Source organism: Neofelis nebulosa, chromosome 8 (assembly GCF_028018385.1).
Source record: "Neofelis nebulosa isolate mNeoNeb1 chromosome 8, mNeoNeb1.pri, whole genome shotgun sequence".
NCBI classification, from domain to species: Eukaryota; Metazoa; Chordata; class Mammalia; order Carnivora; family Felidae; genus Neofelis; species Neofelis nebulosa.
In genome coordinates this window covers 91,143,312-91,165,225 of record NC_080789.1, presented here as the reverse complement: position 1 = coordinate 91,165,225, position 21,914 = coordinate 91,143,312, and the positions used below count along the sequence as shown (strand labels likewise).

The 21,914-nt window shown below is 33.0% G+C and overlaps 1 protein-coding gene across 5 annotated transcripts; it reads right to left on the bottom strand.

Moving 5' to 3' along the window:
• Positions 1-980: 980 nt before the first annotated feature.
• On the bottom strand, positions 981-18,442 carry RERGL (RERG like). 5 transcript variants are annotated; one of them, XM_058743545.1, is made up of 6 exons: positions 14,807-16,286; positions 13,704-13,760; positions 9,641-9,714; positions 9,227-9,375; positions 6,572-6,734; positions 981-1,323 (listed from the first exon to the last, which is right to left on the bottom strand). In XM_058743545.1, the coding sequence occupies exons 1-6, from the start codon at positions 14,856-14,858 to the stop codon at positions 1,195-1,197; spliced, it is 624 nt and encodes a 207-aa protein (XP_058599528.1). In that variant the 5' UTR covers positions 14,859-16,286; the 3' UTR covers positions 981-1,194. The 5 variants fall into 5 exon arrangements, with proteins under 5 accessions (XP_058599528.1, XP_058599530.1, XP_058599527.1 ...); XM_058743547.1 differs by lacking the exons at positions 981-1,323; positions 14,807-16,286 and adding exons at positions 17,071-17,094; positions 17,921-18,442 and having other exon boundaries at positions 6,122-6,734; XM_058743544.1 differs by lacking the exon at positions 981-1,323 and having other exon boundaries at positions 6,122-6,734; positions 14,807-15,542.
• Positions 18,443-21,914: the final 3,472 nt, after the last annotated feature.

Here is a 21,914-nt window from a genome sequence, read left to right as displayed (position 1 = left end):
GATATTTTAATAAATATTTAATAAAATATTTATTTTATTAAATAAATATTTATTTATTTAAATAAAATATTTGATCATTAATCAAAGTTCTGGGTTTACCTTTCATCATTTTCCATCAACAGTGTTTGGTGAGTGTCCTCAAATAGATAATTGACACAGCAGCAGGCGTTACTAACGGAAAAAAGAAGTAACCAAAGCATTTGTTGCTCTATTCCTGATTTTTAGAACATTGAATATCACAAACTAACATACTGACTTTAACAAGTAAAAATGTAGTAAGAGAAAATACATTTTCCAAAATATCTTTTTTTTCATTTTACATAGTTTCTTGGTTACATGTTATTCACTGTTATAAAATAAGGTAACCAAATTGCGTATATTTTGGTTTTGGTACAAAATTCCCCTTTTGTGAACTTTTCTCCTAGATTTAATTTTCTAATACTTTATAGACGTCCACTAATTCTTCTTCAAATTCTGATGTTTGCTAAGAACAATGGGGACATTATCTCATTCCTCAGTTATATTTCAGTTTCATCTGAACTGTTCAATCTCATTTTTGTCTCATGCCCACTTATTTTAACTATAATGCTATACTAATGAACAACTATCCATTTTTTGTAACTACAAACCTATTGTTCTAACACTTATATGTATCCAATCATTCCCCATGGGATGGGATCCATCCTGGAATCTGTCCCCAATTTTATAATTTTGAATGCAACTTTTCTCACATATACCAACCCTCATTTTTTATCTTATTTTGTTGTTTCCTTTATTTCTCTGCCTTTAACTCACTTGATATTTGTATTCCTTCTGACAGAATGGGTTATTATATGATTAAATAATAACATATCTATGAAAACATTATTTACATATATGGTAGTATATCTATATACATATACACAAAGACGTGTTAATCTTATCTACAAAATGTTAAGCCTTAAAAAGATATTATTAAAATAATAAATAGTAATTTAGAATGATCAAACCCATAATTTTTAAACTACTTTTTAGCAGGGTTTGCTCAAAACCTCTCTTATTGTGGAGAATGACAATGTAAGCAAAATACACACTTCTTATAGTCTAGGCTTTAAAATTTTCTGACAAAAGTCATCCAACTGGTTATTTTTAAAAGACTTTTTGTTTAGGGGTACCTGGGTGGCTTAGTTGATGAGCATCCCGCTTCGTCTTAGGTCATGACCTCGCAGTTTGTGAGTTCGATCCCCACGTCGGGCTCTGTGCTGACAGCTCAGAGCCTGGAGCCTGCTTCAGATTCTGTCTCCCTCTCTCTCCGCTCTTCCCCTGTTCACACTCTGTCTCTCTCTCAAAAATAAATAAAACATAAATTTTTTTTTAAATAAAGAATTTTTGTTTGAATGAATTAAACATTCTACCTCCAAACCAACCCAAGAATTTTAATTCCTAGATGTGTTTACATGTAGAACTGTACCCAAATCATCCAAAACTAAATAATTGATTACCTTGAAAATAAATTTATGTCTGGAAAAAACACCAGCTTAACTTAATATCTGTTTGAATGTTTCCAAGTGTCTAGATATTAGTCATCTTTAGTCCTATAGAATGGTCTAGACGCTACAGCAGGAACTCATGGTCATACTCTCAAATAATGGCAAGTAATCTCATATCTTACTCTTCTTCAATGGTTTCGTTTTTTTCTCTTAATTCTTCATGCCTTAGTGGTTCCAGGATTACTAAAATGTTGGTAAAATTCCACATTGCGACTAGTACTATAGAGTCTTCTAATTCCCTCCTTGGAGGAACTTACGTTCCCATTATTAAATTGTATCTCTATCCAAAAGAAAAAAAACAATCTGTTTGGTAGTTTATACATTTGAAAATTATGATGACCTTCTTCTTTACTTTGAAATAATATGTTGTCATTATAAAGTATATTTCCAATTTATAGTGTGTCTTTTTTTTTCTTTGGGAATTTAAAATACTTTAAATAATTTGGGCTTTGCCTGATTCCCCCAGAATTGTAGAGTATGACTGATAACTGCCTTTAGAATCCTTAATAGCTAAATTACAATTATTATGCAAAGTCCTACAATAGACAGTTATATGGATTATTAAATGACTTTGCCTTTTTTGCAAACTATAATCATTTTCCTTTATTAGCTGAAGGATTTCATAATTTAAGGAAGATGAGAAACCTATAAGTCACGCTTTCAAATAAGGAACATGGATATTGCAAACATTAAATTCCCCCATAAAAATGTTAAGGCATCATTAAACTAGGTTCAGATTAATACAATTCAGTCAACTCTAGATAGATATCTCCCATAATAAGCTGAAACAATACCTAGTGATCTAAGATGTAAAATATTTTACTACAGCCAATTTATAAACCTATAAAACATACAGGTATCATTCAACCTCTTTATTAATAGTGCATGCCTTGTATTAAATCAAAACCATTTTAAAGGCCCCTCCCTTTTGGCATTCCCTTCCTCAGCTGTTGCCCCTTATTATGTGTTATCTCACTGAAGCTCATCCAAAGTGAATGACAGCATCTTTTTTACTAGAAGCGGCTTAGGCAATTCCCAGCCTAGTGATACAGCTTAACTATCTCTGAGATTTATAGACACACTTGCTATCCTAAACCTACAATATTCTATGGTCTCATGTTGATGTATTTGTTTCTCTGTAAGCAGATGTGGTTTTCTCACTTTGGAAAACTGTAATTTATTACTTTTTAGGTTCTTGCAAGTTGCTTTGCGTGTGAATTACATTCACAAGAAAACTGATATTGCAACAACTTCAGGTTCTAGACTGTTTTGAAGTGGCTTAAAGCGGGTTTGTTCTTTTTTTCACATTTTTCCCCAATAAGAAAGCCAAATATTTTGTATTGTCTGAACTGCCAAGAGTTTTAATAAGTTACCTATTCTGGTTATCTATTATCACATAACCCCAAAACAATGGTTTAATAGCCCCCAACAATGGCAATTACGCTCACGAATCTGCAATTGGGGCAAGATTCTGTGGGCTAACTCGTCTCTGCTTTGCTTGGCATCAGTTAGTCCAAGGGTAGAGGCTGGATATGCTCATATATTGAGTGGCTGTGTGGTTACTAATCCTGTGTGGTATCTCCAGCCCTGTGCCTTCAGGGCAACCAGATTCATATATGTTGACTCATGGCTCCCAAAGCTAAATCCCAGGGAGGAGCCGATGGGAACAGGTGAGAACAGATGATGTAGGAACAGATCAAGCTCAAGCCCCTTTCCCAACCTGGTCCCCTTTTTTCCAGGTTTGGTAAATTGAAAAATAAAGTTGTAATAGATTTGGTATACAACATAATGATTTTATTTATACACACACACACACACACACACACACACACACATATGTATATGTTGTAAAATGATTACCACAATCAAACTGCAATCACGTTAATTAACATATCTATCACCTCACAGTTATCTTTCGTGTGTGAGAGAACATTTGTTTGCGTTACTCTGTTCCATTGACTCCTTATAACAAGATGTGTCATCCCAAGTCATCTTGACAAAAAAATCAAGGTACAATAAATAAAATTGTAAAATATATTCAAATATTTGTATCCTTAACAGAGGAATTTTGAATTCTGACTCATCACAGACAGGTATGCATGGATTAAACTATTAAAGAATTTTCATACCATATCGACATTAGAGTTCTTGCATACCACATAAATTAACATGTTGTTTTTCACACCAAATCATCCCAAAAGAATCTTTTTTGAACTGGGAAAATAATTTTAAAGAATGAAGACCAAATCTCTAAAACAGAAATTATCCAAGAGAATAATTAAAACAAAATAAAACAAAAAATTAAAATATAATGGTTAAACTGATATATATATATAAATATATATGTATATATATATATATATATATATATATATTTACCTATGTACATATATATATATGAAGACAATATTGAAACTATAAAATATTAATGAAATCCTTGCAGTTGACTAAAAAAACATAACATTGAATTTGCTAGAATAACATTACACAATAAAATTTATTTCTCATTTACATAGCAATCCAATCTGAATGTACCTAGTTGATAGAGATCTTTCCTAAGCTTGAGATATTAGTGCCAGCCATAAGAGGACTGTGCCTCATTATACAGAGGTTACCGTGAAGTTCTTTAGTAGAAGGAAATTATCCCATTTGCCAGTTTCAAGAAGTGCACTATGTTGTCTACCTTTTGTATGTTATGAAAAGTGGCCCATGGTACAGATTTCTAGGCAGCAATCAGTGGTTTTGCCAGTTGGCTAGAGATCAGTACGAAACAAAACTGGGTGAGGATGACAAAAAGGACCAGAGAAAAAAATGTGTGAATGGATCTCTTAGAGAGAACATAAAATATTCGTATCTTTGTGTATCATGTTTATGCCCATCAGAGAGCATCCACCAAGGAGAAGTCACTTTACAACCAGAGGGACAGGATGACCTGTCCTGCAGATATCAACCTGCCTCTTGGCCGTCTTTGTGCTTACAACAACGATCCAGGATAACAGTGGTCATAGTGGCATGGATGGAAGCAATGCATGGGCTTATAATATGGACTTTGCCTCAATATAACTGATTGAATAGGTCACTTCTAAATTTCCAACCAGCCACTATTAGAAATGGAACCTCTGCCTTGGATATAGCACCGTTTCTTTGTGGGCTGAGTGGGTGGGTAACAGGAAACAAGTTAAACACTGATATCCAGGGGCACCTGAGTGGTTTAGTTGGTTAAGCACCCAGCTCTTGATTTCGGCTCAGTTCATAATCTCATGGGTTCGTGAGTTTGACCCCAGTCAGGCTCTGTGCACACAACTTGGAGCCTACTTTGGGTTCTCTCTCCCCTCCTCTCTCTGCCCCTTCCCAACTCCCACACTATCTCTCTAAAAATAAATACATAAACCTAAAAAAAAAAAATGCTGGCATCCAGATTCTGCTGTTCCAGGATTCTATCAAGCAGCACAGTTTGATGACAACATTCCTACTGCCAACTCTGACCTGTAGAGCACAGTCACTATTAAGCTTCTCAAAATTGTCTGTGTCCCCTCACCAGTGCATTCCTCACTTTCTTAGTAAAGGAAATTCCTCTGAATTGTCCCAAGCACCACCATTATATGGTGGGTTCCTGGGCAAACCTACCATATCAATTCTAACTTCCCTACCTTTATGAATGTTCTGAACTATTTTGTATTCTACCACACAATGTTCTATTATTTCCACTACTTTTACTCTAGTCTATCATCAAGGCCAGACTTCTAAGGAACAGCAAAACTACATTGATGAGTTCTAGATGTCCCTCCTATAATGTGCAATCACAGTTCATGGTGAGTAACACCAAGTCAATGAATTCTCTCCTATGCAGACTAACGTTCTGTGTTACTGGTCCCCCACTTGCCTACCAACCTCTACTCAAGATCTTCTTCCTGCTTCACCCCCAGATTCTCGCTGATACATGTTAACTGGGGTACGGAGCACTGCTTGCACTCCCACTTTAATTTCTGGGAGATGTAACCTTAATTATCAGTGATTTGGCTGAAGTTAGGCCGAGGGCCCCAACCTAAAAGGCAGCGAGGCCAGCAGCAGGAGCACTGAAGTACAGAGGGTAAACAGTTGATTTCTGAAGGAAACTGCACTCAGAGAAATCTGAGAAGGCCCAAAATGTTTGTCTAATACAATATTTCTTTCATGGCAATAAGGTCTTCAAGGTTATATGTGTGCCAACCAGCTTTTACTTTTCCCCTGTGATGTATGGATCTCTATTATTAACTAAAAACAACCAATCCTTTTTATATGAAAAGGATCTTAGCTGTATAACTTAATTTGTGCTAACTACCCTTCTTATATGGATTACATGGAAGGCAGAATTTTTCATTATCAGACCAAATACAAACTATACTTACAGGCAGAGAATTCAACTTCTTAAGGTCTAAATTATAAGTGAAATAAGTAGTATGAGCAATAAGTAATATCAAGATGTAAACGATATCAAGAACTCACTGAGTTACTGGAAAGGCACTTTAAAAATTAAATTCATGCATTTCTACCAACTTGATGAAATATAACTACATATTTCTTTCAAAGAAATAAATATAATAAAAGTAAACTGAGGCCTGTGGAGGTAGTTTAATAAAATCATTAAGCGGTTATACAAGCAAACTATACAGCAATGCATTGGTAAGTTATAGTGCGTGCCATTTTGTGTAATAAGGAAAAGGCTGGGTGTGAAGCATGAGTGTACAAGATACAAACAAACAAACGGCAAGCTATAAATTTGAAAACACAGCTGTGGTTTATGTTCAGTCAGTTCATATCTCTAAGAGAACTATTTTTTTTAATGCATACAAAGGGCAAATTTCATTATCATGTGAATATTTAAAACTCTCTGATATACTAAATCCCCTAGGATTACATGTCTGCTAAACAGATTTCCGTCTCTTTCCAAATACATTATTGATCAGTTTAGCCATTGATTTAGATCCACTGGGTCTTCTCTTTTCTTTGAGTTTGAAGTTTGTCAGGATGTCCTTGATAATTCTGATAAACATCATCTCTACCTCCAGACACTGCTCTGCTGCAGATAATTCACAGAATTGGCAGCGGTTATCCAATGCCAGCTTTTGCCCTTCCTCCCAGCCAACCTCTCGCACGTGACAGAGATCTTGCTTGTTACCAACCAAAAGCACTGCTGATTCCACAGCTCTGAAATGTAGAACACAACTTTGGCAAAATTATTTTACATCTCTTTTTTTTTTCATTAGTAGGTTTATATAAAAATTAATTAAGGAAAAAAAAATATTGTGTGTGTATATGTGCTTCTTATGGTCATATGTAAGTGTATGACACAAATCCCCAATTATTTACAAAAATTATAGAATGTGGTATGTGACACAGAAGTAACAAGACTATTAAAGTATAGGATTTGCATTGATACAAACCTATTCTTGAATAATGGCTCTGTTTACCAACAAGGCATGATTATTAATTTTCCCAAGTTCCATTATCCTATATGTAAAACAATCGTGAAATAGCACGTTACACAGAATTCTCATGGAGATTTAATTAAATGATGTACATAAAAATACCTAGCACAGTCAGCAAAAGATGCTTACCAAGTATTATTTTTCATTTCCTTATCAATTGAAAGAGAAGGACTAACTAATGTGTTTTTACTGAATAGCTACTATAATTGAACAATTTAGATATAATTTTCCTAGGGAAAAATATTACTCAATACTCATTGCTGTTTGTTCTTTGTTATTATCCATTATACCATAGTCTAGAGATAAATGTTATAATCTCATGACCTTGTGCAATTTTTCTATTTATTTAAGAAATATGTTTCCAGAGCTCCTGGGTGGCTAAGTCGGTTAAGCATCCAGCTCTTGATTTCGGCTCAAGTCATGATCTCACGGTTTGTGGGAGTGAGTCCCGCACCGGGCTCTGTACTGACAGCACAGAGCTTGCTTAGTATTCTCTTTTTCCCTCTCTCCTTGCCTCGCCCTCCCTGTCTCTCAATATAAATATTTTTTTTTTAAAGAAAAAGATTTCTTTGTTAAGATAATGTCTTCAACAAATATCAATAATTTTTCCTCGGTTACAAATTTCTAAAACAGGGTTTCATTTGAAAGATAGAATAAGACAACTAGTCCTTATAAATGCCATGGAACTCTGCCAAGTTATCTACTATAAGGAAGAAATGAATAAATGCAGTCTTCAACTCTGTCTATAAAGATATTGTCTTTAGATTCTGCTAAAAGTCAGTTTCATTTGCATGATGGTGTGTGTGAGAGGTGAGGGGAAAAGCACTGTGTCTGTTAGACTTTTCAGGGTATTAATATTTTTTCTATAAAATTCAAAAAAGTATTGTAAAGGATTAATGGGGAAGGATAAGTGAAATATTTTGAAGGGTGACTCATAATCAGATGTAATTTTATAAAACAGTAACATATTTTGCTATCCCAGACTATCTACAGATTGAGAAGTGGAAATACTTTAAAAATTACTTAGTACATTAAGAAGATTGCCTGAAAAATGTCAAGTATAGGTGTTTTCATTTTTATGTTTTGACTATGCTTAAGTGATTCTTTTGATTTGGAAGAATAGTGAAGGAATTTTATTATTATCCTTTACCTAAGTCATGCTGCTTAAATATGAGGCATTTAATGCTTAAAACAATGAAGTTCAAAACAAAAATCTGTAATATAAGAGGAAATCAGAGCTGCAAGTTACCTCAGTAAAATCAAATCCTTTTCTCCTACCATATTTCTATCAGTTTTATAACCAGAAAAATGAGGTCTAAAGATTAAAGTGGTTTACCTAAGGTCAATCAGATATAAACAAGAATTTACATCAATTGACTTCAGGGAAACAACCTTTATCAATCATTATCCCATGGTTTCTTGATAGTGGGCATTTAAAATAGATACAAAAACACATATACCAATTTTCAGTAATAATATTGTGCTTCTTGCTTCCCAGATTAAAGTGTTATTTTGGATTCTAAGGGCAAATCTTATCACAAGCACAAAGAATCCTTTATATCAGCATGTCAAATAAAATAAATATTTTAAATGGGAGAGGTTCAAACAAAAAAATAAAGAAAATGGGAAATTCATGTGTAAATGTATATCTAATAATACAAGAAAGGTTTAAGGCAGGTATGCGTTCCCTCATAGTTTCTTTGTGTCAAGACAATTAACAATGGGTAATCATTGATCAGTTCTTTATTTTAGGAGGTGAAACAGAGAAAAATGTATTCTCATACTTAGAATTCATAATGGTTTGATTATTCAGTCTATTTTGCTTTGATAGATTGAACAACCCAACGACAAGGAATTGGATGCCAAATGTAACAAATTTGGATTTATTTAATATCCTTAACATTTTTGTGGGAATGAAAAGAAAAGATTGAAAAGTGAACTATCTTATGTACAGAGTACCATTTTGCAAGTGAGTGTCATGTTAACAATAGAAGCTGTCTTGTAAAATAGCCATTTACTCAGAGCAAGTAACTGTTTATGTCAGCCAGGATATAAAGTATTCTCATCTTATTCCTTTTACTACATGTGTAACTCCTGTGGAATGGAAGGTGAATTGTTCAGGGCTGTTAAATTTTGTAATTGGAAGGCTGTATTAAGCTCTTCCTAATGATGCTTATAGCTATGATGATTTACTAAAAGGAAAGGCAAGAGGAATGGAGAATATCTTACCTTTTACAATGACTAGTTTGTGGCTCCCGAATTCTGTAGACCAGTGCTTTTGCAAAAGCAAATGAGGACCTGTCACTGATGTCATACACAATAACAAACCCATCTGCCCAATGCAGTTCACTTGTGAGGGAAAATTTTGCTTTCTTTGGCTGAAAATAAATCAAGCAAATTGAAACTGGTGGGATATTCCACCTATAATTGACACTTCAGACAATTAATTAATAGTAACCCATTTTATCAAAAAATAGATAGATATTGGAGTTTATAATATTAAAAATAATCTCTTAAAATTTTAATTAAAATTGAGAACACATTTCAGTTTTAAGACTGGCAACTTTACATTTACTCTTACCCAATCTTCTTCAAATCATGATGGAAAAAAAATAAAATAAAATAATACTTTGTTTTACTTACTTGAGAACAAGGGTCATATATTTCTAGGTTCAGTTGCTTCCCTTCCAAATACAAATGCTTACTATAGATAGATTCTGCAAAATATACATATATTCATTGTCATTATGGAAATACTCTAGAATTAAAAAAAATAAATTAATATTTGTATTACAGTCTTGCAAATTCAACTGGTCAGATTTTAGTGGAATAGAACAGTGGCTTTTTTTAACTGTTAGTGAACAAATACACGCATGTTATATTTGCTCATACATATATGTATTTCTTACAAATAAATTTTTCCACCATGTCTATTCAACTACATGCTTTTGTGCTTATCTACTTATCTTCCATGTTACAACTATGGACGAATTATCTGTGTTTCCAAGGCCAATCCATTCATCATGAACTAGTTACCATTTCCTCTGATCTACTGAAAGACATAACCGTACCAATTCCACCTCTCTCTTCTGCATCATAAACTGTTCCTCTCTACTATATCATTATTAACCTCTGAATTTCTCCTAACTTAACAACACTTTAGAACCCCCAATCTCTTCAACTATTGCCACATTGCTCTCCTAGCCTTTTAGTAAGTACCTACACCTCTGTGTCCAATTTCTGTCTCCATCCAGCTCTTTGAATCATTCCAATCAGGCTTTAGTTCCAAGAACTTAAATAAACCTGTTCTTATCAAGGTTATGGTTTTAGATTCAATGGATAATTCTGTCTTGAGCTTATGTGTCCTAGTAGAATTAATAGAGCTGATCACTGCTCCCTCCTTATAATGTTTTTTTCTTTATTCTTTGTTGCTCCGTATTAATCTTTTTCATTTGTCCCACCATGTCTTCTCACACTCCAGACATGGGTCTAGGTTATGGATCTCTTCTCTATCTATACTCCCTGGCTAATCTCATTCAGATTTTTATACAGCAGTTATTGCTGATGAACCCAATTTATATCTCCAGCCTAGACCTCTTCCTTGAACCTCAGACACAAACAACTACTGCTATCGGACACCCCCCTTTAGATACTTAATAGACATCTCAACCTGAAAATACTTAAAATGGAATCCCTGACTCCCCTGAAAAGATTGTATCTTCTACAATTTTCTGTTTCGTTAAATTATATACCCATAACTCCAATTTATCAGGTTAAAAGCCTTAAGTCATCCCTGATCCTTTCTTTCTTTTACCTCCTATATTTATCCTATTAAAAATTCCTTTTAGGGGCACCCGGGTGGCTCAGTCGGTAAAGCGGCCAACTTCAGCTCAGGTCATGATCTCGCGGTCTGTGAGTTCGAGCCCCGCGTCAGGCTCTGTGCTGACAGCTCAGAGCCTGGAGCCTGTTTCAGATTCTGTGTCTCCCTCTCTCTCTGACACTCCCCTGTTCATGCTTTGTCTCTCTCTGTCTCAAAAATAAATAAATGTTAAAAGAAATTCCTTTTATTCTATCTTTAGAGTATAGTTTGAATTTATCTGTTTCTCATTATCTCCATTGTTAGTACTATGATCCAAGCCATCATTAGTTTTTATTTAGAGTATTACAAAAACTCCTCATTCATCTCTCTGTTTTACCTCCTTCTTAACTCCCTTCTTGTGCCTAGTCTATTCTCAACACAGGAGCAAAAGTGAACCTTGTAGCCAAATCATATCCCTTGTCTGATCAAATCTCTCCAATGGCTCCCCATCTCACTTGGATAAACCAAAGCCTTTAAAATGCCTGAAAATGTCCCTCTTTGTTTAGCCTCCCATCACTTCTATGACTTCTTTGGCTATACTCTCTCAAATTATTTGCACATAAACTACACCATCCTCCATAGCGTTCCTCAACTTTTTTCAGAAATTTCCTCCCTCAGAATTTTGGTAATTGTTTCTTCTGCCTGGAATGTAATCCTCCAGATATCTTCATGGCTCAATTTCACCACCTTTATTTCTCTGTCCAAATATCACCTTCTCGGCAAAATCTACCCTGACTACCCTATTTTAAATTTAAATTTTAACATACCATATTAGTGCCATTCCCCCATGATATTTTCTTTTTCTTTATAGCAGTTATCATCATCTGACATAACTTATACTCTTTTTTTTTTAATTGACCCTTCCTTCCAGAATATAAATCTTATGGGGGCTTGGATATTTGTCTATTTTGTTCAATACTGTAGCCTCTCTATCTAGAAGAATACCTGGGACATGGTAGGTGCTCAATAAATATTTGTTTAATGAATAAAAGACTTCCTTTCTGTAACTGTTCCTCCAGAGTTTAATAAAAGACCTACTTCTCTCCAAAATGGCACACTGACAAAAAAATCATGACCCATTCTGGCAACATAACCCATAGTTAAAAAGATAGAGCAAGATTTGGGGAGCTGACTTCAGGGGGTAAGGATGAATTTTAAAATCCTTTTAGGTTACATTTAATGAAATTTGTTATAGTTTCATTAAACCTTAAAATATGTTTTCAGACAGTTCCTTGTAACTTCATAGGTTACTACTGACTGTGAACCCTACAAGTTCCTTCTAGACGTTTCAACATATCTACTCAAAAATCAAAAATTGTCAGCTGGGGTCACTAACTCTTAACTTTTTAGAATTTTATTATTTCCCCTTCTGGTCTTCATTTACAAGACGGAATCATTTTCTGCCAGTTTTTCCTCGTGCAGTGATGATCTTTTTGCTCATTTGTTTGTCTTTTCAAAATGTCTCTAAGTCATATATTTTTTAATGGAAATGTACCAGCCTGGAATGTACACACTTCATTTGTTTATATAACTATATCTTATAAAAGATTAAGGTGATTTTTTTTTGTTGTTGTTGCTGTTGTTATTTTGGGTGTGGTTTTATTTGTGTTGGTTTGGGTTTGTAATTGTGGAACATCTTCTCCTGCCTGACTCTTTGTGTTATATTGACTGTTTTTGACAGAGGTTTTTCACCTGAGAATTTAAACAATAGGAATTTCTTTTTCTATGTATTTCTTCTATCTTTAATCAGTTTTCAAGCACTTTCCCTAAAATATTCCCAATGTCACATGGATTGAAGTAGTATGTTAGATACGTGTAGAAAGTAATACAATATAATACCTTAACGTTAGTTTCTAAAATTCTGGAATAATGCTACCTCATGAATGGAGGCTTTCTTTCTTTCTTTCTTTCTTTCTTTCTTTGGTGGAGGAGATTATTTCTTATGGAAAAACACGTTTTCAATTATAACTTCCTCTTAATCTAAGTAAGAATTATTGCACAAAAAAATCAGAATCATTCCCCTTTCTTCCAATTCTCATAATTTTTTTATACTCTGCTGTTCTTGTTTAAAAAACATAAAGCAAAATCACTTTTCCCTCATGTCTTAAATCAGGTGAGATATTAGTACTAATTAGCACTAATGTTGATTATTAATATTAGTATTAATATTGATTAATTGCTGAGCCAAAAATATACTCAAAACTCTGGCAAAGTTCCTCACTTTTTATTAATGCCTCACTCTGATATTTCCCATATGTCATGCTAATTCTGAACAAAATAAATTTAGAGCAGAGTTAGTAAAATTATTCTAAGATTATATTAAAACACTTGTTTTAGAATTTCTCTGAAACTTAGATAAGCAACCTAGATAATTTTGATATGATCTTTAATCAAGGTATAATTTTCCCATTATTTTCACATGGGAATAAATTAAAATAAGCTTTATTTTGTAGTTACTAGTGCTTTTATGATTAATATGTCTTCATCTTTCAACAAATGTTTATTTAATTTCAAAACTGTTTCATAGTTTACAAAAATATTCACACTGACACACTTCACAATATTAGGAGAGGGGGATCTTAGTTTTAATGTTCTTCTAATTCTAGACTGAAACAAACTGACTTCCTAATCCATCTCACTTAACATCAAATTGGGTGAATTTTATCATAAAAGCACATTCTATTCAAGTACCTATTTTGATATTTCCAACCAGAATCTGAATAAATAAGTTGTTGAAAAATGCAAAAATGGAAAATTCTACCAAAATGCTTCAGTGACCTTAACTGTGGTTTAATTAAAATGATGAAATTTTAAAGGTTAAAAAAAAAGTCTAAAGTGGTGACTTACCAAAATTAGAAGCATATTCTCCAATGAATCGCTTGGTAAGAAACCTTACTGTAAGTGCTACAAGACAAACAGGCTGGACTTAGGGTCTTTTCTATTTTAGGATACAGATAACTTAGTTATGTACATAAGGTTTTATCTTTCAGCTCAAAAATTACCAAGCATTAACGCAGACCTTAAAGCTTTATTAAATTCGAGTCTAAATAATAGTCATCAAGATTTTCACTGTACAACCATAAAGATTAAAAGACTAGAAAGTGATCTGCCTATTCAAATCACTATGTAATTAATTCATGAATGCAAACAGGTAAGACAGCTTACTTTATGTAACAGAAACAGAGTTCTCATTAAGTTTCAGATTCAAGAACTATACCATCTCTTTATATTCTTTACCAGGTCAAATCTGGCTCTAATAGTAACAAGGACAATATCACACATTTGTTTATCACACAGTTGTTTGCAAGGATAGAGGGACTTCAAAACCCAGGAAACAGAAGAAAGACCTCTAGTGTGGGTTTATCTTGCTGCAGCTCCTGGGTCTGGACAGTTGTCATCGTTCATTGAGATCAGGTAGCTCTGTTGATGGCATCCTCACCACCATCATAACGGAACCAAAACCCAAATCCGGTAAAATAAAACAAAACCGTGACTTCCAAAGTCAGGGGCACCTGTTGCTCAGTCTGCAGGCATCTACAAAGCCACGCGCATCCTGTTTTTTCACCTCAGGAATGTTGCATTTAAAACATAATCCACAGGTCTCCCTGCATTCTTCTCCACCCTTAGGCTCCGAGCAGAAGAATCAGTTCAGGGCCATTGTTTGGCCACTAGTGGATGTGAGGGCAGGTGTGTTACAGTGAGAAGTAGGTGGGATGGTGATGGAGTGATTTACTGTTATTCCTACAAATTAATACTTCAAACAGTTATCTTTCTCAAAGTGCCTATAAGTTCTATAAATATACAGTTAATTGCATTACTTCCTCATAAAAATGAAAACTCCAAATGAAAAGTAGTACACATAATTATGTAGCTATATTTACCTATTAGGTCAATATATTTCTCACTCGTTTTACACTCTGCACCATGCCACAGTATGCAACATCACTCACCAGATTTGCCTGTTCCTTCGCCACCCAAGACAGCAAGCTTCACATCGTTCATCTTGTCTTTCTGATCCTTCTTGCTCAGTCCTGTCTTTTGGAGCTATACTGACTTGAGCCCAGCATGTGCTTTTTAAAATCCTTTTTACTAATGCTGCTATCATTTCTCTAAGGCCAACTCCGCCCCATATTCCTCCCATCCAATAATAACTTTAAAAATGTTTTCCTGGAGTCTTTTTAAACATATTCCATTTAAAAAAATAAACATTGCAGTTACTATTTAGACATAAAGTCTTCGTAAGTCAATAGTTAAGAATTTCACAGAAATTCTGCAGAAGATTCTTAAGTCAGCTAAGAAAGCTTAGTTCCCAATCATCTATTTTTTGTGTACCAGGAATTTACCTTTCTAGGACCTAGAAAAATGATTTCTCTAAATAAGAAAATGAGGTTTTAGAGGATGAGTATACATTCCTGTAAATCTACTTTGATTGGATCAGTTTTGATTTTTCTATAAAACCTGAGCCTATATTTTCTTGGACTTTTTCTGTGAAAGACAAAGGGAATAAGTTTACTCAGTCAAGACAAGAAATGAGAGAAGGAAGCGGATGGCTGTCTCAGATGTAGTTGTTTAGGGGTGACAGCAGGGCACATAAACACACAGCCCATGTTTTTGAGTCATATGAGGCTTTAATGAAAAATTTGGACACTACAGAGTTTTATCTCTCCAATGTCTTTCTTAATAAGCTCTCTCTCTCTCTCTCTATTTTAGGTCAATAGACAATAGTAAGGTTTCTGAGAAAAAAATAAAGCAAGCAGCTTCATGTTGTTTAAAAAGCAATAAGCAGAAACCTGTCATGTTTCCTTCTGTGGTACTGTGGTACCCCACATTACTTTCTTTCCTTTCTCTCTCTCCATTTGTGTATGTATAAATTGGAGAGTTTAGAAAAGAGTGCAACAACAAATAGAAGAACTCAACCTTGTGTACTAAATTTTGAGACCCAGGTAAAGGAGTTTCATTTCTAGGCTGGGTTGATCACAGGTATAACATGCTTTTTAAAAATGCATTTATTTAGCAAACATTGAGCAACTGCCGCTTTTTATTAAAGATGTGTTGGGTTAACAAGGTCAACAATTAAAGAATTCATTAAGATTCCTTAATGAATCTACAGTCTACTAAGATGAAAATTGACATAATTAGAATTATAATAGACATGATCATGGCTAAAACAGAGCTCTAACCAAGGGCTGAGGAAAGCAGAGCAGTGCATTGAAAGGTCTTCAAAAAGTAGGTAAAGCTTGAAACATGAGCAGGACCCAACAGAAGAAAGAAAAAGTGATTGGGAATTAGGGAGATGTGTCTATTCCAAAAGAAGAAATAGACTCTGTAAAGAAAAAGAAAAAAAAAGGAAGCGAGAGTATGGCAATTTGTGATATCAAGGTTAACACATGAACAAAAAAAAAAAATTAAAAATAACCTATGTTCTCTCTGTAATCCATACACCTATTTTAAGAGTAACAGGTAATTACTTTTTTTTTTATTAAGGGAGTTTACTAGCTGATTTATTATATTATGAAATTGAAATTTTTTTCCTCTATTTGGAGAATTATATTTTTATCTTAAAGTTCTGACTGATGTCTTTAGAAAGTTTAGTATATCTACTGATATGAAGGAAAAGCTTAATTTCATAGCATGCACGATATTGAAAACAATATATAGATATATATATATAGATAGATAGATAGATATAGATATAGATATACCTACATTTTTTTTGCCATATCCTCCTCCTCCCCACTGCCACTGAATTCCAAAAATAAATCTAATAAAAAAGCAGCCTAAGGGCACTTGGTTCCAGGGATCGAGCCCTGCCTCAATTCTCTCTCTCCTCTATGCCCCTACCTCCAAAAGCACGCCCACTCATGCTCTCTCTCTCTCTCTCTCTCTCTCTCTCAAAATAAATAAACATTTAAAAAAAAGCAGCCTAGTGTTGGAATAGAGTGAATATAATTATGTACATGCTTTTCTAAGAAACAGAGTGTCTATATATTTTTTGGCCTCAGGTAAAGGGTGCTAAAATATGAATGTTCTGATAGACATATTACTTATACTACCTAAAATATTTTTACTTTTCCCTAAATAAATATTTATTCACAACCAATATAATTTTTTGTTACTTTATTCATTTATTGAATGAAAAAAATTTATTGAGTGTCTACTACAGGCTTGGCACTATTTTCAATGCTAGAAACATATTAGTGAATAAAGTACTTACAGATTCTGTTCATTGGAGATGGACCTTAAATATTAAAAAATAAGTAACGATTACATATCAGGTATTCATTAATGCTATAATTTTATCTGTTTAATTTTGAGGTCAGGTTAACCGGCCCTTTTCAACTAATCTCATTTCCCTGTAATTTCTGTTAGAATAGATGCAAAGTTTTTTCACCAAAAGCTGCGGATTCAGAGGGTGGAGTGATTAAAAAAATCTCCAAGGAGAAAGATTATCTTTGTTCCATTATACTGTTCTGAACATTAAAAAGGTGGACTACTTCCCAAATCACTTTCTGTGTCTATAATAATCTAAAATAGACATGAATGGTGTACATAGACAAACAGAAAACAAAGAAATCATAGAAATACAATGTTATTTATGAATATAGATCCCCAGGTCTGAAGTATATTAGCAAATCAAATCCAGAAGTGTATTTAAAGAGCCAATTGTAATGAGCTAGTAGAATTTATTCTAAGAAAGACAAGTTGATTGAGCAACAGGAAGTTTGGTAAAATATTCTAATATATTAGCATGATAAAGGAGAAAAACTGTATGAATAACCTGCTCCTAAAAGCATTTCATGAAATTTAACAACTGCTTAAAACAAAATACTTAGTAATCTAAAATTACATCTAACTTGATTAAGTTTATATATTTTTAATCCACATATCAGAAAAATAACAAATACATATAGAATTTTTACTCTTAATTTCCTCGAAAAAGAGTATTTTGTCTGTTAATTTTAGCACAGAATTGGTAGTCCTATTCAATACAATGAGGGGAAGAAATTACATATACGAAAAAGGGGAGAAAAATAGTTACAACCTACAAATGATATTTTCCTTACCTGTATTTTATCTACATTATTAGCATACGTAAGATCATTCAGTAAGCTGGCCAAGTAAAAGAAAAACATAGAAACAATAATTCCAGATGATAAAAATAGCAGCTAACACATGTTTTACACAGTGTATAACAGGTAATTTTTTAACTTGTTTTCCAAGTATACTACATTTAATCCTCTGAGAAACTTCAGGTAGGTGCCATTATTATATAATACAAATACAGTCCTTTTTCACAAAGAAAGGAAAAAAAGAAGTAAAAAGAAGAAAACTAAAAAGGAATGTATAGGATTTATATGATGAATTCTCTTACTGAAGATTATCAAATAAGACTTGAATACATGGACAAACATAAATAGAATGGCCCAATGTTATAATTATTGCCAAATCAATCTAAAAGTAAAATGCAATGACAATTAAAAGTTCAACAAAGACGGTTTGATTGAATGTAGACAGCTTATTTTGAAAAAGAAAATATGTAAGAATAAATGAGAAATTTTTAGGTAAAAGAGTGACAAAATACCTCTCATGAACCAAATAATACCGAAAAAAATACTACTCTATTAAAATGTGATTGATAGCCTCATTAATCGAATAGATTTTTGAGTATAGAATTTAAGTACATAGGAATTTATTTTATCATGAATGCAATGCTTTTAATACATGTTATTTTTAAATTATGTTGATGCTATTAGAAAAAAAATCTTAGAACAATGTGTTATATCTGTACCTCATGCCACACAGAAAAATAAATTATGAATACTAAAAATCTTAGTGTGAAAATTAAATTCAGAGAAGTTTACATAGCCTTTGACATATATATGGGAATCTTCCAAATAATTGTAGACAGGGAAAAGTCTTCTTAAGAAATAGATCCAGGGGCAACTGGGTGGCTCAGTTGGTTAGTGTCTGACTTTAGCTCAGGTCATGATCTCGCTGTTCATGAATTTGAGGCCTGCATCAGGCTCTGTGCTGACAGATCAGAGCCTGGAGCCTGCTTCAGATTCTGTGTCTCCCTCTCTGTCTGCCCCTCCCCCACTCACGTTGTGTCTCACTCTCTCTTTGTCTCAAAAATAAACATTAAAATATTTTTTAAGAAAAAAATCTAAAGACATATACAAAAATATATACAGAAAAACAATATAATGACTTTTCGTAATTGATCTTTAAGTGTTGGTTATGTTAGTCCCATGGGATTATTTAACAAAGTGTGTGAATTTGTACGTTTAATAGAAAATAAGTTTCTAGCTACAAATGGATTCTTTTTAATCAGAACTGAGGTATTTGTTTCACTTCAAATTATAATCCATGTTACTAAAAGAAAGTTCTAGCAGAAAACAAGTGTTTTTAAAGTGGAATTACTTCTGGATAATGTTATGTGATAATATGGAAATTTATAATGGAAGAGTAGTTTTGTTTTTGTTTTTTAAGAAGAAAAATGGTATTATTCTAATCTCACAAAGCACATGTTTTCAAACAGCTAACAGATTTAAAGTGCATTAAGAGTGTTCAGGTGTTTCCACATTATGTTGGGGTTAGGTAAGCAATCTAGGGAATATTTATAGAAAAAAAGAACATTTGATTGCTAAGCTCTATCTCTCCTTGTTCTCAAAGCACTTTATGTTATGTTTCATGACATAAATAGCACAGATAGCATTCTCAGCCAAAGATTAGGAGCAATTTCTCTGCAATCATAAATCCTCCAAAATCTCTTGCAAAGGAATTATTCAAACGTAGACATTTGCCTAAACAAATGATGAAGATATAGGAATGGTGGCTACTATACAAAAGCTCTATTAATATTAACAGTAGCTAGCATACAAAAACTTCTATTAGTCCACAGTCTGATTTGGGGGGCTATAATATATGTATTTTAGAACATATTTATATATATATATTATATATATATATGTATACATATATAATATATAATATATATTATATAAATATTATATATTATATATTATATATACTATATATTATATATATTTTATATATATATAAATATATATATATAAAATATATTTTATATTTATATTAGTACTAATATTTGCTTAGTACATCAATTTATGTTCTAACAATTCACTTATTACACTTTCCTAATAGATTCTTTTTTGTATGTGTGATTATTTTTGATGGATTGGCTATTTATTTGAACAAGTATGTAAAACAGATTGCTATGTAACAAAACTACTCCCACATTATTTGGTCTGGGAAGACTATTTTCAGAGTCTACACCTATTTTCAGTGTAGAGTCTATACTAAGTTTTTGGCTTATAGCCTCTTGAGTGTCTGTTTAAAATTTAACAAATCATACCTGAATACTGAACACCTACCTATTCTACAAATTGCAACTAATCTGAGTTTATCTTTTCTTTTTCCTCTTCCTCTTTGTGCCCCATTTCCCTTCCTGTTGGTGTGAATGTGTTTCTCCTTGCTTGCTTTCTTCCTTTATTCTTGGCTGTTTTTAAGAGGTTTTAGGTGCCTTTCTTCATCAGCAGTGTTCTAAAATTTCACAATGTTATTTTGTGGTGCATGTCATTGTTTTCATTAATTGTACTGACACTCACCTCACCTTCTAAATTTAGAAATTCCTGCATCTCAGTTCTAGGAATTGTTTTTGTATTATGCCTTTAACAATTTTTTCAACTCTAGTTTTATGTGTTCTTTCTGTTTGAAATGAGCATTAATCAGATTTTGAAATTACAAGATTCATTCTTTTTTTTTTTAAGTTTATTTATTTATTTATTTTGAGAGAGAGAGAGCACAAGCAGCAGAGGTGGAAAGAGAGAAGGAGAGGGAAAATCCTTAGCAGGCTCCGCACTGTCAGCACAGAGCGTGATGCAGGGCTTGATCCCATGAACTGTGAGATAATGACCTGAATCAAAACCAAGAGTTGGGCACTTAACCAACTGAGCCACCCAGGATCCCCCAAGATTGACTCTTAATACTGACATTTTCTCTCCTATTGACCTGTTCTGTATCTTTAATTTCTCCTTTATGATTTATTTCATAGATTCTACCTTGAGTATGCATATATATATATATATATATATATATGTATGTATATATGTATACACACACATAATTTTTAAGAGTGCTTTCTTATTTGTTGCTATCGTGTTGAAATAGTGTATACATTAATTTCAATTTAAAGAAAAAGTTTGACATATGCTGCAGTAGAATTTGAAACTATATAATCCCTTTCATAGTTAACTTCACCTTTATGAATTAGTTTTGTTCTAAATCACACTGTAATACAGTAATTCAAAATAGGAGAGACAGTTTACCAGACCAAAAAAAACCAAAAAACAAAAAACAAAACTAAAGGAGTTCGAGGAGTTCGTGACCACTAAGTCACACCATAATACATAAATATATGATTTTTACTATATGATATATGTGTGTAGGAATTTCAATTAAACAAGGTAAAGATGCTTATATCATTCCCAAACAACTTGAAAACTCAGTTGACATCATTAATAGAACTGACCTATGAAAGTTATGCCTTTCTAATCCTAAATCACTTTTAGAACAAGTTTTGAAAGCTAATCTTTCATTTGGGTATCATATTCTAAAGGAAAATTTTATTCAATATATAATGTTAGTAATTCACTAAATTACATGGGACTTTTTTTTAAGAAAAATAATGAATACCTCACCAATTTGCAAAGATTTTCAAAGCATATGTGAACTAAATAATTGAATGCCTTTGCTAATTTTTCTCAGTGTGCATACTTATAATTGCAATTATCTTTTCAAGGTAACAATTCAGTATTTATCTTACTCTTTTAAATTATTCTTGAGGTGTTTATCATTTGATGAGGTTTTAGTTTCCAGCTACATATATAATAGTTGAAACATGATAGCTAATAGTAATTACAACTCAGCTATTTGCCCTCTCTCTTCTCTATGTCATGCAGAAGATTGATACAAGTTACGTCAGTCTTCTGTAGGCGCTAGTAATTTTCCTTGAAGTTACTTTAGTTTTTGTCAAAA